This window comes from Coregonus lavaretus, assembly GCF_964263955.1.
Source record: "Coregonus lavaretus genome assembly, chromosome: 18".
NCBI lineage: Eukaryota > Metazoa > Chordata > Actinopteri > Salmoniformes > Salmonidae > Coregonus > Coregonus lavaretus.
In genome coordinates this window covers 3,729,824-3,746,108 of record NC_140005.1, presented here as the reverse complement: position 1 = coordinate 3,746,108, position 16,285 = coordinate 3,729,824, and the positions used below count along the sequence as shown (strand labels likewise).

General features: G+C 42.6%; 1 protein-coding gene across 1 annotated transcript; it reads right to left on the bottom strand.

Annotated features, from left to right (window-relative positions):
* Positions 1-8,062: 8,062 nt before the first annotated feature.
* On the bottom strand, positions 8,063-14,139 carry srsf5a (serine and arginine rich splicing factor 5a). Its single transcript, XM_084182483.1, has 9 exons — positions 14,034-14,139; positions 13,677-13,821; positions 13,047-13,181; positions 12,383-12,453; positions 11,803-11,952; positions 11,436-11,508; positions 9,799-9,872; positions 9,398-9,505; positions 8,063-9,040 (listed from the first exon to the last, which is right to left on the bottom strand). Exons 3-9 carry the CDS (start codon positions 13,170-13,172, stop codon positions 8,710-8,712), a joined length of 933 nt encoding a protein of 310 aa, XP_084038609.1. The 5' UTR covers positions 13,173-13,181; positions 13,677-13,821; positions 14,034-14,139; the 3' UTR covers positions 8,063-8,709.
* Between the last annotated feature and the right edge of the window lie 2,146 nt (positions 14,140-16,285).

The following is a 16,285-nucleotide window of genomic DNA, read 5'->3' as shown; positions in this document are numbered from 1 at the left end:
AATGTATAGTTTGTTCATTTCTTATCAAGATAGAATGTATAGTTTGGTCATTTCTTATCAAGATTGGGGGTCAAATATCTCTGGACTGTCCATATCTGAAATGTGTAACCAAGGGTGTTTTCACAGTTAGTGCACTTATAAAAGATCCGATCTCAGTCCTCTTTAAAAGATCAGAACTCAGTCCTCTTTAAAAGATCCGATCTCAGTCCTCTTTAAAAGATCCGATCTCAGTCCTCTTTAAAAGATCCGATCTCAGTCCTCTTTAAAAGATCCGATCTCAGTCCTCTGTAAAAGATCCGATCTAAGTCCTCTTTAAAAGATCAGATCTCAGTCCTCTTTAAAAGATCCGATCTCAGTCCTCTTTAAAATATCTGATCTCAGTCCTCTTTAAAAGATCTGATCTCAGTCCTCTTCAAAAGATCTGATCTCAGTCCTCTTTAAAAGATCCGATCTCAGTCCTCTTCAAAAGATCCGATCTCAGTCCTCTTTAAAGTGAACTCTGGGGTTTAAAAAAAAAGAGTAAAATAACTCACTTCTCTTTGTATTCACACTGCCCTTGCCTTGGAATGAGGACTCAATTATTTTGCCAGTTCACTTCACTTATTTTGTGGTCCAAGTCCTCTTTGCATTCACATTGCTATGTTTAGAAAGGAACCAAGATCTTTTTCCAATATTCACTCGATGCAGTTCAGTCATCTGCACCCAATACAGCTAGCCTTCAGCATATTCTTATAGCCTACATATTCTTACCTCTGTTGATTGATATCCATTGAATTTTGTCAATTTTCTGATTTAGAAAGATTTGCACAAATATGAAACGATAGATGGTATCATCATATAACAATATCAATTTAGATCATACAAGGGACATTTTTCAGTTAAGTGCCTGCACCTGCTGTCCTTTCAAATTCAAATCCAAATGTTTCAGTTGGGCAGTTAGGTTCCTGCAAGAACCCCCACCAACTAAGGAGGTTCCTCGATTAACCCCACCTCCTATGGGGTTCTTGGAAGAACCTTTTTGGGGCAATTTTCAGTCCCAAGAACCTTAAGGTTCTTTGAAGAACTTTGAGGATCTTAGACGAACCCTTGTTGAACCCCTAATTTTTTTTGAGTGTGCAAGTCATCATCTTCTCTCTTTTGTGGCAGGGGTTATAGTAGGAGAAAGAGTGTTGCAGTAGTCTAGTTTGTCGTGTGGGAGTAATGACAAGCGAACCTGGGGAGCTTTGTGTTCACATTGCTCTAAGAAAGGGAACCGAATCGCAGAATTCAAGCAAACCGAACTCAGACCGCGTCTCGAGATGGTCCAAGTTCGATTCGCTTCGGGACTCTTTTGAGGAGTCTGATTTCCTTTGGAGTGTTCACGGTGCACATAACATTAAGCGAACCGCACTGAGTTCACAAAAATTGGCTGAAAGGGACCAAGTGTGAAAACACCCTAAATCAAGTCATGGGGGGGGGGGGGGGGGATTGAGTTATTTGTGCCAGAAATTGAGTGGGCAGATATCAAAACACGCTGACACCATAGGTCTAAATGCAGGGCAGGGGCCAGAACGAATCAGATGGACGGGCATTTGATTTCGATAGACGGGCCCGTTTATTAATGGCGCCAGAACGAATCAGATGGACGGTCATTTGATTTCGATAGACGGGCCCGTTTATTAATGGCGCCAGAACGAATCAGATGGACGGTCATTTGATTTCGATAGACGGGCCCGTTTATTAATGTGTGGGATAATAAAGAAGATCATAGGCAGCTCGTGAGTTTCAAGGTTGGTGAAGCTTACAATGTATCCCACCATTTCTACCTATCTGCGTGCCAGTTATGATTATTTTTTATATGCACATTTTCGTGGAACAGTTTCATTTCAATAATAAAAATCCGAATAATAAAAATCTAAAAGTTAAAATTCAACTAAAGCAAGAGCACCAGCCTTTGCCATATGGACACATTGATTCACCGTGATCCATTGGCGGCTAAAGACATTAGCGCATGGAACTCAGAGATAGCCTATAGGCCAATGCAGCAGAAGGTCTATAACTTCCGTCATCAACTAAGTAAAATAAACAGTAGAAACAGTAGAAAATATTGGGATTAAAATGTAGGTTCTTAATCCCTCTACTCCGCCTGTCTGCCTTTTCTTTCTGTCTTGGTTTGAGTTGTAGCTGGTGAAGTGCGACATTGTATCAACTCAGCAGGTTGGCGGGCACACGTGCTCCCTCAACAGAGAAACCACACACGTGCTCAATGCTCACATGGAGCACTCCAAACAAAAGACAATGAAAAAATTGACAAAACTCCTAAATGATGGTTATATGAAATAAACCAAAACTTGTTTCTCACAAGTGTAGCAGGTTGTGAACGCTGCAAACAACGTTTCCACTCCGATAATGAGAACGGTACATGACTGTAATAAGTGCATTAATAGAACATGACGGGGATTAACGGTACATTTACTAGGCATACTGGTTACACATGTAATGGGGAATTTATAAAAAATAAAGAAACAATCAAAGGGCAAACAATTTACTCAATGAAATAATGAATGTGCAAGAATTGGCGGGAGACAGTGGAGCACATTCTGGAAAGAGAACAATATCTTCGCCACACACCCCTCCCCTTCTTCTTGTATCAACATTTTTAAATTATACTGAAGACACATTATCTTCACACATTTGAGATGCTTTTCACTGACAGCCGAAACTCAATCATCAGTTCGGCCTATTGCCACGCGTCTTACCCAAATTGCTGGCTTCCCAAATAGGCATAGACCTATGCTCTTGTGATTTGAAACAAGCCACAGCTATTGTTTTTAAAATAGTGTAGTGTATTGAGATTATGATGGTGTTAAATGTTTTTTAAGTAGGAACTGAAAGAATGTTGATTTTAGTATCTAGAGGGAATGTTTTAGTGTAACGCCACATACAACAGACAGGAAGTGTGTTGTAGACAGGAGAGACTGGTGATTGGCCAGAAGAGGGAGCATCCTTTGCATTGTTTATAAATAGGGGCTAGACTACAGAAAGGGCAGAACGGCCATTCCAATCTGAGGCGCCGTTCTCCGGGTGTCATGTCACCTGTCACTTATGCTGAAGCTTGTGATCTGAATAAACTTATGATCAAGGATTCAGTATGAGCGGACTCCTTTGTTTATCAGCAATAATTGCCACCACTCACTCGATACGACATTAGCTAATGATCATCTGTGGCTTAAGTCAAGCGTTCTGATAAAGTATTTTGAATGATTTTATTTAGACAGGAGTAATTATATAATTTTGGCAAAACATCAATTTACTTTAGGGGAAGCCAGCATCCGAACAGTGCGCTGTGCACCCGATAATTAGTGGCTGAAACCAGAGAGCTGTATATAATGACGAGATGCTCTTGTCTCCTCCCTAACAATGTGAGTCGTTGTCCCAAAGGCGGGGGATGCATCAGGCAAGTTTAGGTCTGCAGATTATGCCCATAGAAACGCATTAGGCTTATTCAGGACAGATTTGGGTGAGAGTGTGCCCTCTCCCTTCGTCTCTTCCTCTCTGTTGAAACTAGAGAGTGAAACCGCGCGTCTCGGTCTTGCGATACACCGAGTATAGAAAACATTAAGAACACTTGCTCTTTCCATGACATAGACTGACCAGGTGAATCCAGTTTAAATCTATGATCCCTTATTGAGGTGACTTGTTAAATCCACTTCAAGAAGCGTAGACGAAGGGGTGGAAACATGCTAAAGAAGGATTTTTAAGCCTTGAGACAATTGAGACACAGGGTGAATAGGCAAGAACCCAAATGTAATGTAACTTTTAAGGCGATCCCGACCAAATTCACATAGATATAGATATATCATTGTACTTGAACGCAAGTCTAAGAAGCGGTAGATCTGTTCTATGCGCGCTATTTCTATGCTTCCCGTTTAGTTTAGTTTTAGCGTCTTTTACTTTCGGTTTTGGAACCCAGCTTCAAACAGCTGAAACTACAATATATTTGTTATAGAAAATATATTTCACTGAGGTTTAGATGGTACAATGATTCTCTACACTATACTAGCTTATTTTGTCACATAAACAAAAATTAGCCTAATTATTAGTGTTTTAGCAACCAGGAAATGGTGGAGCTATTTCTGCATATTGCATAGTGAATGGGGTATGGTAGTAGGTGCCAAGCGCACCGGTCTGGGTCAAGACCTGCAATGCTGCTGGGTTTTTCAGCTCAACAGTTTCCCGTGTGTATCAAGAATGGTCCACCACCCAAAGGACATCCAGCCAACTTGACACAACTGTGGGAAGCATTGGAGTCAACATGGGCCAGCATGCATGTGGAACGCTTTCGACACCTTGTAGAGTCCATGTCCCGATGAATTGAGGCTGTTCTGAGGGCAAAAGGGGGTGGGGGGGTGCAACTAAATATTAGGAAGGTGTTCCTAATGTTTGGTATACTCAGTGTATGTAGCTCATGGACTGTATCTGGTGCAGTCTGCTAGACCACCCCAGGCCACGATTGAACTCAATTTTGACCGTTGAATCATTACCTTAGGTTCACTAGAAACCTTAAAATGTCCTCTTTTTCGATAATATAATAAATATCCCGAAATGCATTTCGGATACACTTGACACTTGTATGTTGTAGTAGAGATCAATATCCATCCTGTGGTAGTGATGCTACACTATACAGTGAGGGGAAAAAAGTATTTGATCCCCTGCTGATTTTCTACGTTTGCCCACCGACAAAGAAATGATCAGTCTAATTTTAATGGTAGGTTTATTTGAACAGTGAGAGACATAATAACAACAACAAAATCCAGAAAAAAACGCATGTCAAAAATGTTAGAAATTGATTTGCATTTTAATGAGGGAAATAAGTATTTGACCCCTCTGCAAAACACGACTTAGTACTTGGTGGCAAAACCCTTGTTGGCAATCACAGAGGTAGTTGGCCACCAGGTTTGCACACATCTCAGGAGGGATTTTGTCCCACTCCTCTTTGCAGATCTTCTCCAAGTCATTAAGGATTCGAACCTGACGTTTGGCAACTCAAACCTTCAGCTCCCTCCACAGATTTTCTATGGGATTAAGGTCTGGAGACTGGCAAGGCCACTCCAGGACCTTAATGTGCTTCTTCTTGAGCCACTCCTTTGTTGCCTTGGCCGTGTGTTTTGGGTCATTGTCATGCTGGAATACCCATCCACGACCCATTTTCAATGCCCTGGCTGAGGGAAGGAGGTTCTCACTCAAGATTTGACGGTACATGGCCCTGTCCATCGTCCCTTTGATGCGGTGAAGTTGTCCCCTTAGCAGAAAAACACCCCCAAAGCATAATGTTTCCACCTCTATGTTTGACGGTGGGGATGGTGTTCTTGGGGTCATAGCCAGCATTCCTCCTCCTCCATACACGGCGAGTTGAGTTGATGCCAAAGAGCTCGATTTGGGTCTCATCTGACCACAACATTTCACCCAGTTCTCCTCTGAATCATTCAGATGTTCATTGGCAAACTTCAGACGGGCCTGTATATGTGCTTTCTTGAGCAGGGGGACCTTGCGGGCACTGCAGGATTTCAGTTTTCTTGGTGTTTTCTTGGTGACTATGGTCCCAGCTGCCTTGAGATCATTGACAAGTTTAGTTCTGAGCTGATTCCTCACCGTTCTCATGATCATTGCAACTCCACGAGGCGAGATCTTGCATGGAGTCCCAGGCCGAGGGAGATTGACAGTTATTTTGTGTTTCCTCCATTTGCATATAACCGCACCAACTGTTGTCACCTTCTCACCAAGCTGCTTGGCGATGGTCTTGTAGCCCATTCCAGCCTTGTGTAGGTCTACAATCTTGTCCCTGACATCCTTGGAGAGCTCTTTGGTCTTGGCCATGGTGGAGAGTTTGGAATCTGATTGATTGATTGCTTCTGTGGACAGGTGTCTTTTAAACAGGTAACAAACTGAGATTAGGAGCACTCCCTTTAAGAGTGTGCTCCTAATCTCAGCTCGTTACCTGTATAAAAGACACCTGGGAGCCAGAAATCTTTCTGATTGAGAGGGGGTCAAATACGTATTTCCCTCATTAAAATGCAACTAAATTTATAACATTTTTGACATGCGTTTTTCTGGATTTTGTTGTTATTCTGTCTCTCACTGTTCAAATAAACCTACCATTAAAATTCTAGACTGATCATTTCTTTGTCAGTGGGCAAATGTACAAAATCAGCAGGGGATCAAATACTTTTTTCCCTCACTGTATATCCAGAAGTATGTTGACACACCTTCAAATTAGTGGATTCGATTATTGTAGCCACACCCGTTGCTGACAGGTGTATAAAATCGAGGACACAGCCGTGCAATCTCCATCGACAAACATTGGCAGTAGAATGGCCTTACTGAAGAGCCCAGTGACTTTCAACATGGCACCATCATAGGATGCCACCTTTCCAACAAGGCAGTCCGTCAGATTTCTGCCCTGGTCAACTGTAAGTGGAAACGTGTAGGAGCAACAATGGCTCAGCCACAAAGTGGTAGGCCACACAAGCTCACAGAACGGGACCGCAGAGTGTTGAAGTGCATAAAGATCGTCAGTCCTCGGTTGCAACATTCACTACTGAGTTCCAAACTGCCTCTGGAAGCAACATCAGCACAATAACTGTTTGTCGGGAGCTTCATGAAATGGGTTTCCATTGCCGAACAGCCGCACACAAGCCTAAGATCACCATGCGCCGGCTGGAGTGGTATAAAGCTTGACTCCATTGGACTCTGGAGCAGTGGAAACACATTCTCTGGAGTGAGGAATCACGCTTCACCAACTGGAAGTCCGACGGACGAATCTGGGTTTGGCGGATGCCAGGAGAACGCTACCTGCCCCTATGCATAGTGCCAACTGTAAAATTTGGTCTGGGGCTGTTTTTCATGGTTCGGGCTAGGCCCCTTAGTTCCAGTGAAGGGAAATCTTAACATTCTAGACGATTCTGTGCTTCCAACTTTGTGGCAACAGTTTGGGAAGGCCCTTTCCTGTTTCAGCATACAAAGTGAGGTCCATACAGAAATGGTTTGTTGAGATCAGTGTGGAAGAACTTGACTGGCCTGCAGAGCCCTGACCTCAACCCCATCGAACACGTTTGGGATGAATTGGAACGCCGACTGCGAACCAGGCCTAATCGCCCAACCTCACTAATGCTCTTGTGGCTGAATGGAAGCAAGTCCCCGCAGCAATGTTCCAACATCTAGTGGAAAGCCTTCCCAGAAGAGTGGAGGCTGTTATAGCAGCAAAGGGGGACCAACTCCATATTAATGCAATGTTCGACGAGCAGGTGTCCACATACTTTAAGAGGCAACTTGAATTAACTCAGATATAATTTTTTGTCCAAAATTGGTGCCGGATCCACTAAATCTGTTTAGAAAGGTTCAGCGCTGCTCTCCCTGTCAAGCATATTCTGTGCGATACCATAATGTGTAGTGCATGCAAATTCTACAGCGCGGATTCCTTGACCGAGGATTATTGCTTGCAGGATAGGTTGACTGCAGTCTTTAATCCTTAGGGATATCTGGTGCACTTGGCTGCTGCCATCAGTTTATCCCCATCTAATGTTGTCAAACAATTGTGAACTAAGGCCACATTTACAGCAACACTGACAGCTGTGACTTATCGGACTATGGATATTCTTCTTGGTGTGTGCAATACAACGCTGTAGAGAACATTAGCCTGATTCCAGATCGGTTTGTGCCATCATTTCATTCAACTCCTTGCCAAATATGTGGCATGATAAACAGACTGGTACCCAGGCTAGAAGAAAATGCCATTTAAAATATAACCTTTTCTGTAGAATGGCTTTCATTAATAAAAATAGAAAATTGCAAGTAATGTTCTTTGTAGAAAATAAATTTGACTCAACAATTAATATTTAATAGAGACGTACAAGTACCCATTTAATACGAATTAGTGAAGAGCATATATACAATATTTTTCTGCAAATGTTAAAACTAAACCTTGTGGGAAATGTTTTCCCAATACCCATCCGTAAATGATCATGTTAGTTTAATTTATATGAGGTCTGGGGTGTGGAATGGAATCACTGACAGGGCACTAATGGTGATGGAAATATAACATTGTATTGATTAGATTCATAACAGAAAGCTTGGACAGAACGTTTCACTTCAAATGGTACATTTCATACAGATGTTATGAGACTTACAATCTGCAGGGAGAACAGTAGATAATCAAAAGGAATGAGACCCAATCAAAAGCTCTCAAATCGCACTATACATTTAATTAAAAAGGTTCAGTTTTCAAAAGGAAAATGTTTAATTATTCATATGGCAAAAAAACAAAACAATTAGAAGTTGAATTGAGGAAGCGCGATCCAAGCTATAAAACAAAGGCTCCCAAAAAGAGAAAAAAATCATTACAGGGCATCCAAGATACTGGCACAATGACCAAAGAGCCGATTATTTATTTTTTTTTAAACGAGAGATTGTGGGAGAACTTCACCAAACGCAAGCCTCTTCATTCATTCCACACTAGCAAGCAAGCAGGCCGCCACGGTCCCAGCACGACAACGCTTCAGCCCATACCACGACACCACTAGAGGCTGGTGGTCACTTTAAAATGAGAAGACAGGCTAATTGGAATAGATGGAATGGAATCAATGGAACGCTATCAAACATGGTTCCATTAATTCCAGCCATTACAATGAGCCGGTCCTCCCTCCAGCCACCACTACACACACCCAGTGCAGCTCAGTGCTGGCTCTCAACCGAAGGGGAGCGAGACTGCTTCCGGGCTGGAGCAGGGGAACCGGGAGGAGGCGTGCGAGAACTGGGGGCAGGGGAACGGGAGCGAGGGGCTGGGGATCTGGAACGGGACGGGGAGCGCGAGGTGGAGCGATGTGCAGCCCTGCCCCCCCCTCCTCCAGAGGAAGGCTTCTTCTCCGGGGTACGGCTGGCCGAGCGAGATCGGGGGCTCCTGGAGCGGTTACGACTCCTGCTACGGCTGGGGGACTTGGAGCGGGGGGAACGGGAACGGCTACGGGAGTAGCTACGAGAGCCACGGGAACGACTCCTGCTGTGGCTGTTGGAAGAGATTAAAATAGTTATTAGTTTTACCCCACCACCAAGAGAGCATTGGTTGGTGCAAAGCCTTAATGTATTGTTTACACTCCCCTGGACACATGTCAATCCCCACTTCCACCCACATGCCCATCTCCATCTAATTTCCTTACTGTCAAAACACCTACATACATACATACATACATACATATATATATATACATATATATACATATATATACATATATATATACATATATATATATATATATTATGAGAACATTGGTTTACAACTGTAGCTGGAAAATGACAGTCAAGTTCCCGTGTTTGTCTAGTCTCAGTGAAACTATAAGTTGCAACCGGAAAAAGAGATACTAACCGGCTCTTGCGATCCTCAGACAGTTTCAACTTGCGTCCATTCAAGTCTGTTCCATCAAGCTTATCGATGGCATTCTTCATTTCACTGTGTGATGCAAACTCCACCACCCTGTAGAGTGAAATCACATTCAGTTGACAGGCTCATTTCATAACAACAACCGTTCAACCTAACAACCGTTCAACCTAAGGTATTTGTGTTTTCAGTAGAGCACAACAGACCTTTATTTATTTATTTATTATTAAAACAGAACATTTGGGTTTCTTATCGGACAAGCCCGAGGTAGTCTCTCCCCGTCTCAGTCCACAACGAACATGGGTCATCGTGCAACAGATTAAACGTTTTGCAACGGAATCCAACTAATGAATAAACCCTGGACCAACTGGGCAGGCAACTCAACTCACCCTTCATTCTTGTTGGTTCTGTGGGCATCCACAAAGGTGACCTCTCCAACTTTCCTCATCAGGTCTTTCAGGTCCTGTGGTGAAGCATACACGAGTCAGGTGACTGGCTAACAGACTGGATAATGTGGCTGAGAGGGTTCTGTGAACCTGGGCAAGACTAATAAGTAACTCACGACAGCAACATCCATCCACCCCTGTAATACTGACTTTCACTTTTAAAAAACGCCCTCGTCTGAAAATGCTAAAACACCGAATGATTAGCGTGTTTTGTTGACGAGCCACTGAAATAGCTTCACAGGTAGGCCAACTTGGTTAACTATCTTACCCAAAGGAGAAACGTCCTAACACTATTTGGATCCTTGGTATGGTGTTTGTTTCAGGTTTGTGGGCAACTAGGATTGATGGTAACAACAACAACAAAAAAGATTAAAAAATATATATTAAGGTGGTGAGACGCGACAAATCCCTTGTGTTGTGGTGGCTTGTATATGTTCAAGGTTTGTGTCTACTATAGTGGTTTTAGGGGGCATCGTTGAACTAAAAATAATATAATTCTGTGCCGATGTATTTTCATTTTATCCTAAGCTCCTACTTTAATCAATGGGTTCTTTCATTAACATATTAAGTAGCCTAGTATAATTCCATAAGGGCTTATAAACTTATAGAAAGATTTCTCCGGTAAGACTAGGGTATATGATTCTACTCTGTTCCTCCCAACCCTTAACAAACCCAATCACATGAGTTATATGTTACTTACCATTCCATACCCAGGAAGACATTAGCAAAGAGCCACTTGTCCAAATAGCGGACCAATGGGAACCAATGCAGTCACAGTGTTAAGCCCTTGAGAAACGACCTCCCCTCAGCCTTGACAGACCCGGACTCCGGCCAGCCTCCACAAGGGACCACCAGAGAGCAAGTAGGGGGGAAGGAAGGAAGGGGTGTGCAGTGTGCCCAACTGTCAACACCCCCCCAGCTCCATCAGCAACAGAAAAAGACCCAAACGGGAGAGTGTAGGGAACGTGGAGTGGATTGAGGGGGTTACAGGCTGGCTGCAGTCGGGGGGGGTTTCCACCAGACCAGACCACCTCCAGACTGGGCCTACGTGGGACCATCCTAAGGCTATCCTGCGCTAGACCACTTCCTCCCGCTACGGGGCCCAGCCAAGATTTAGACCAGCGGCAACTGCGTGTAAGGAGAGGCACCAAATGGACACTATTGAAAACACAACCAGCAGAGGGCGCTATGCACAGACACCTCCAGGGAGGCGGTGCATGCAACTCCTTTATAAAAAATGAATAACCAGTTAAGAATAAGCTCATAAAATAAAAAGAAAAAGGTTAAGATGTGCTTGGTTAGATTTACCTTTTCGTCTAAGAAGTGCTTATTCTTGAAAGATACAGTAAAACGAAGTCAAGAAATAAACAATTCTGAATTCACAACATCGAAAGTGGGCCTTGCCGTTCTATTCACCTAATGGACTATTTAGCATATAGCTATGGTTTGTTAATAAATGAAAAATGTGCACGTTTCAATAAAAATGCTGCTTCACATAGGCTAAAAGAATTGGCAGTACCAGAGCAAGTAAAGGCTAATTGTCTTGTATCACATTGAACCAGATGGGTGTAACCCCTCACCTGCCAACTGATCCTTGACGACAGGTTCTCCACGATGAGTCTGTGTTCCGTTCGTACAGGGGGACCATACCTACTGCACGGGTGGAAGAGAGCAAAGTTGTAAAATGGAAGAGATAATGTTTTTATAGTTACCAATCACACTCTGAAAATTACAAACAAACAAAAAACATTTACATGTTGAACACTAAACTCTAAATCACATTGACTAAACTCCATTCACTGCAAGTAAACTTCAAAACTCCTAAAATTGTCAGGTTTTCCAGAAATCATATATATGGAAGCAGTAAGCAGGAAACTCAGGTCTCCAACCAGGAGTTTTTGGGGGAAGTTTAGTGAGAGGTTGAAATTAGGTCTGATTAGTCTATACCTGGAGCCACCACTGTGACCACCAGACCCCTGGCGGTAGCTGCTGAAACGAGGTGAGAAGCGTCCTCCTCCTCCTCCGCCGCCGCCACCACCACCCATCCCTGGTCCACCACCCCTCCCTCTTCTGGATCGGGCATGCTCTATAGTCACCCTATACGGACAAAACAGTTAATACTGAGGCTACAGAAATTACTGATAAGAGAAAATTAATTCACACACACTGAATGCAGCTAGGCCCAAGTCAGAGAAAAAGGTGTAGCAGTTCTGTGTAAATATCAACAATACCACTACTATAGTATTAGAAATGATAGTATATGGAGTACATATATGGGCGGCAGGTAGCTTAGTGGTTAAGAGCGTTGTGCCAGTAACCGAAAGGTCGCTGGTTCTAATCCCCGAGCAGACTAGGTGAAAAATATGTCGATGTGGCCTTGAGCAAGGCACTTAACCCTAATTGCTCCTGTAAGTCGCTCTGGATAAGAGCGTCTGCTAAATGACCAATTATTATTATTATTATATGCAAAAACACATTTCACCATTGATCTTTCTTGAGACATTGAAGAATGCATCCAAATCTTTACCTTTCACTACAGAGTTCCTTGCCATTCAGCTCGTATACTGCATCATCCGCATCTCTGTGGTCCTCAAACTCCTGGTGAAAGACAAAGGGGGAGGGGGTTAGCTAATTATGGTCGGGTTCTAAACAACTGGTTACTCTAAAAAAACCGAGCTCTGAGTGGGAAAATCGATTTGAAAGGTCATCCAACTCTGGCCTCTTTCTAATGCTCCGACACATTTTCGTTTTATTTATTTATATATATATTTTTTTGTCTGTTTAAAAAAAATATTATTATTATTTATTTGTATTCTATTTTTTTCTACTATAATTTTTTTTTTTTGGAGGGGAGGGGGTAGGAGGATTACTTTTATACTATTTTTCCGAGTTCCCAGTTGTTTTGAACGCGGCATAACAACCCAAACGTTCACTGACAACGACAAAGTCTGACCACCCCAGGGATTTGGGGCACTGGTCAGCCGAGCTGGTAGACTTCCATTTTTGACTAGCCAGGGTCCGAAATCCATGCAATGTAATATTAGATAAAATACAACATTTCACTAGTCGGCGGGCTAAGTTAAGTTAGTTGGGAACATTTTCTACTAGCCCGATCTGAAAAGTAATAGTTATGGGTTAACTAAAATGTCCATCCCTGCCCCTAACAATGCCAATGGGCAAGGCAGACTTACCACAAAGCCGAATCCGTTCTTCAGATTTACTTCTCGGATCCGTCCATATCCCTTGAAGAATTTCTCCACGTCCCTCTCGCGAGCGTGGGGGCTCAAACGACCGATAAACACACGACATTCACTCATGATTATACTCTGGAACAAAACACAAAAAGACGTTTGGGACATGAGTTATTCGACTATAAACAGTAACGTTAGCCCCAAACACGTAGCTAGCTAACGGACAAGGCCCAGACCAGCGCATGCTAGCTAGCTAACTAGCCAAGCGCTAACAATACGTTACTGAAGTGCACTTTCGCCAAGTTTAGCAGCCGTTAGTCGTGCCAGTTAATATTAGCCAGATAGTCAGTATAGGTTCGGCAACGTAATCAGTTAATTTCACTTGATATAAGAAAAACTAGTTAACTACCGTTTTATATTAAATAAATCCCAATCGATAAGGCGTGGGTATGTACACGTTAGCTAGCTAACGTTACTAGCCAGCTGAAAGTCGTTAGCTTTCTGCTAGGTTAGCTGCAACACTAGCTTGGCACTTGGATAAAATGTTAAATCATTACATTATTGATTTGCCAAAAAATGTGTGCCAGTCTGCTAACTAACAACAGTAAATGATAGAAACGTGCAGCTCACCTTTCTGTCGTCTCTTCGTTACTTCTGATAGCTCGCTTGTGCGTATCAAAATGGCGACAACGAGGGGGTAACCGGATGTACTTCAGCGCCAAGGTGAATGGGTGTGTTCCAGACCTTTTCAAAACACTTCCACAAAACCCCTGATCTGTAAATGAACAACCTCAACATTAACAAAAAAACGTAGCGAAAATGTACATACAAATAGCCAATCTTTACGACACATTTCCCGCTGTCCATCTCATCTCACTGGACTCAAATGATTGTATGCATTGCAAATGACGTAAATGTAAATGTAACACAAACTCAAGGACAAGAACAAAATACATGACTGTTATTAATGTATCTTTATTCTGTTACCATTCTTAAAATTGTGGCATCGTCTTTCAATTCGGAAAAGCACATTACCAATTGAGGTTAAAATTGACACAATACACTAGAAAAAGTTATCTGACTGTTCTTCTCTGTAGAAAGTGTCAAAAATGATTTCAATGGTAAAGCATGGAATACTGACATTTACAGAACCCATTTAAATTCCAAGGATAAAAAAATTGTACTGATAATGCCAAAAAAAAAAAAAAACTTTTATGACACTACGCATAAAAAAGAAATACAAATATAGATTATTTAAAAACATAAGTATATAAACAAATAAAGTTTCCCCCCACCCAGTTGTCATGGAGATGGTGTATGGTAATGAGACACCTGTGTAACAACCACAGGTCATGTGATTTCCTTCCTGAGAGGGGGATGGGGTTGAAGCAAACATACAGTAAACCAAGGAGGAGCAGAGAAGGAAAGGAGGATATTGTTCTCCAGAAAGATGTATGGAATGCAATGGAGTGGGCTTCAGAATGCATACTATTGACTCTACATGAGCAGCATTATAAATGCATGAACAGAAAAGGGTGAATAACATGTATCCTTATGTCTGTCTCATCTGGAAAAAACATTTTTGATGTTTTATTTATGGGATAGTAGTCAGTGTAGTCCAGGACTTGACTGGTAGGACCACTTCCCCCTTGTTTCAGGGGAGCACATGTGTAAATCCAACTAATTCAGAGACATATCCACATCAATTCAAAATACATTTTGAAACAAAACCCTTTTCCTTCACACCAATGCTCACACTGTAACACAACCCCCCCCCCTCTCTCGACAGGCCCCCCACACACCAAACTCAATCACTCTCTATGGAATCAACTGGGAAGGCAGTCGGGGAGGCAGCTGGGAGTGTCAACCAAGGCCTGTGATTCAACAGCTACTACAAGTTTCACAATGAAAGATTCCCATTGAAGAAGTGTGTAAATGCAAGTTTCAGAGTCATCTGACAGTGTTATTACATTTACATTTACATTTTAGTCATTTAGCAGACGCTCTTATCCAGAGCGACTTACAGGAGCAATTAGGGTTAAGTGCCTTGCTTAAGGGCACATCGACAGATTTTTCACCTAGTCGGCTCGGGGATTAGAACCAGCGACCTTTCGGTTACTGGCACAACGCTCTTACCCACTAAGCTACCTGGCAAATTACATGGGGGGGGGGCAGACACCATTTTGTTAAACAATGCACGAGACCATGCCATGGACAAATAACACCCTAATGTAATACTGTAATGACCCGGGCTGGTGTCACCGGGTCACCACAATACTAATATGATCAAATTTTATCATTAAAATAAATATGATCAGAGATGAATTTAGATGTCTTCACTTGTTGTCGAATCCTTTTCTCTTGGCACATTGTTTTTCAGTTAAGAATGACGTTTTAACAGAAATGTGCTGGTTAAATACAACCCAAATGTAGTTACTCCTAACCAGAGCATACATCGCTATAGATGGTTCTGCTCCTACAACTTTTTAAAATAGCCAGAATATTAACTCACCACACACGTCAACAAAACAAACATCTCTGACGATTACAACCGAAGGCCAAGTAAGGGCTACCTCTTGAAACTAGCCGAGAGTATCATCCTGCTAATGCCACAATAACAATAAAATAATAAATAATTGGTCATTTTAGCAGACGCTCTTATCCAGAGGCGACTTACAGGAGCAATTAGGGTTTAAGTGCCTTGCTCAAGGGCACATCGACAGATTTTTCACCTAGCGGGCTCGGGGATTAGAACCAGCGACCTTTCGGTTACTGGCACAACGCTCTTAACCACTAAAGCTACCTGCCGCGGTAGTCTCAGACAGAGAGATACTTAGACATAGGGTGCACATTTGGGATGCGACCAACAGCTGTATCTCCGTGGTGTCAGATATACATCTAGTCTAAAGAAGCAGCAGCTCTGGAAGGAGAGAATCAGGGATGAAGGCTGACAAAAGTTTAAAAGTTCCTGGAAAAAGACAAATACTAGAAAGTAGCTCAGACCTGCCAGTACATCGCGTAGCTGTGGTCGATCTGAGAGAGAGCCACGTCACGCTCTGAGTTAGTTGGTCAACACCTATATAACAAATCCTTCAGAATATATCTACCGTACTCTCAAAGGGAGAGAACCAGGGAAAGGATCCAAGTACCTGTGGATTTTGCAGGTCCCCTGGACCGGCGGCTCCATGAGTTAGCACTAGCAGTCTAACTAATCATCCATCCCTGTCTCTGTTCTCAGA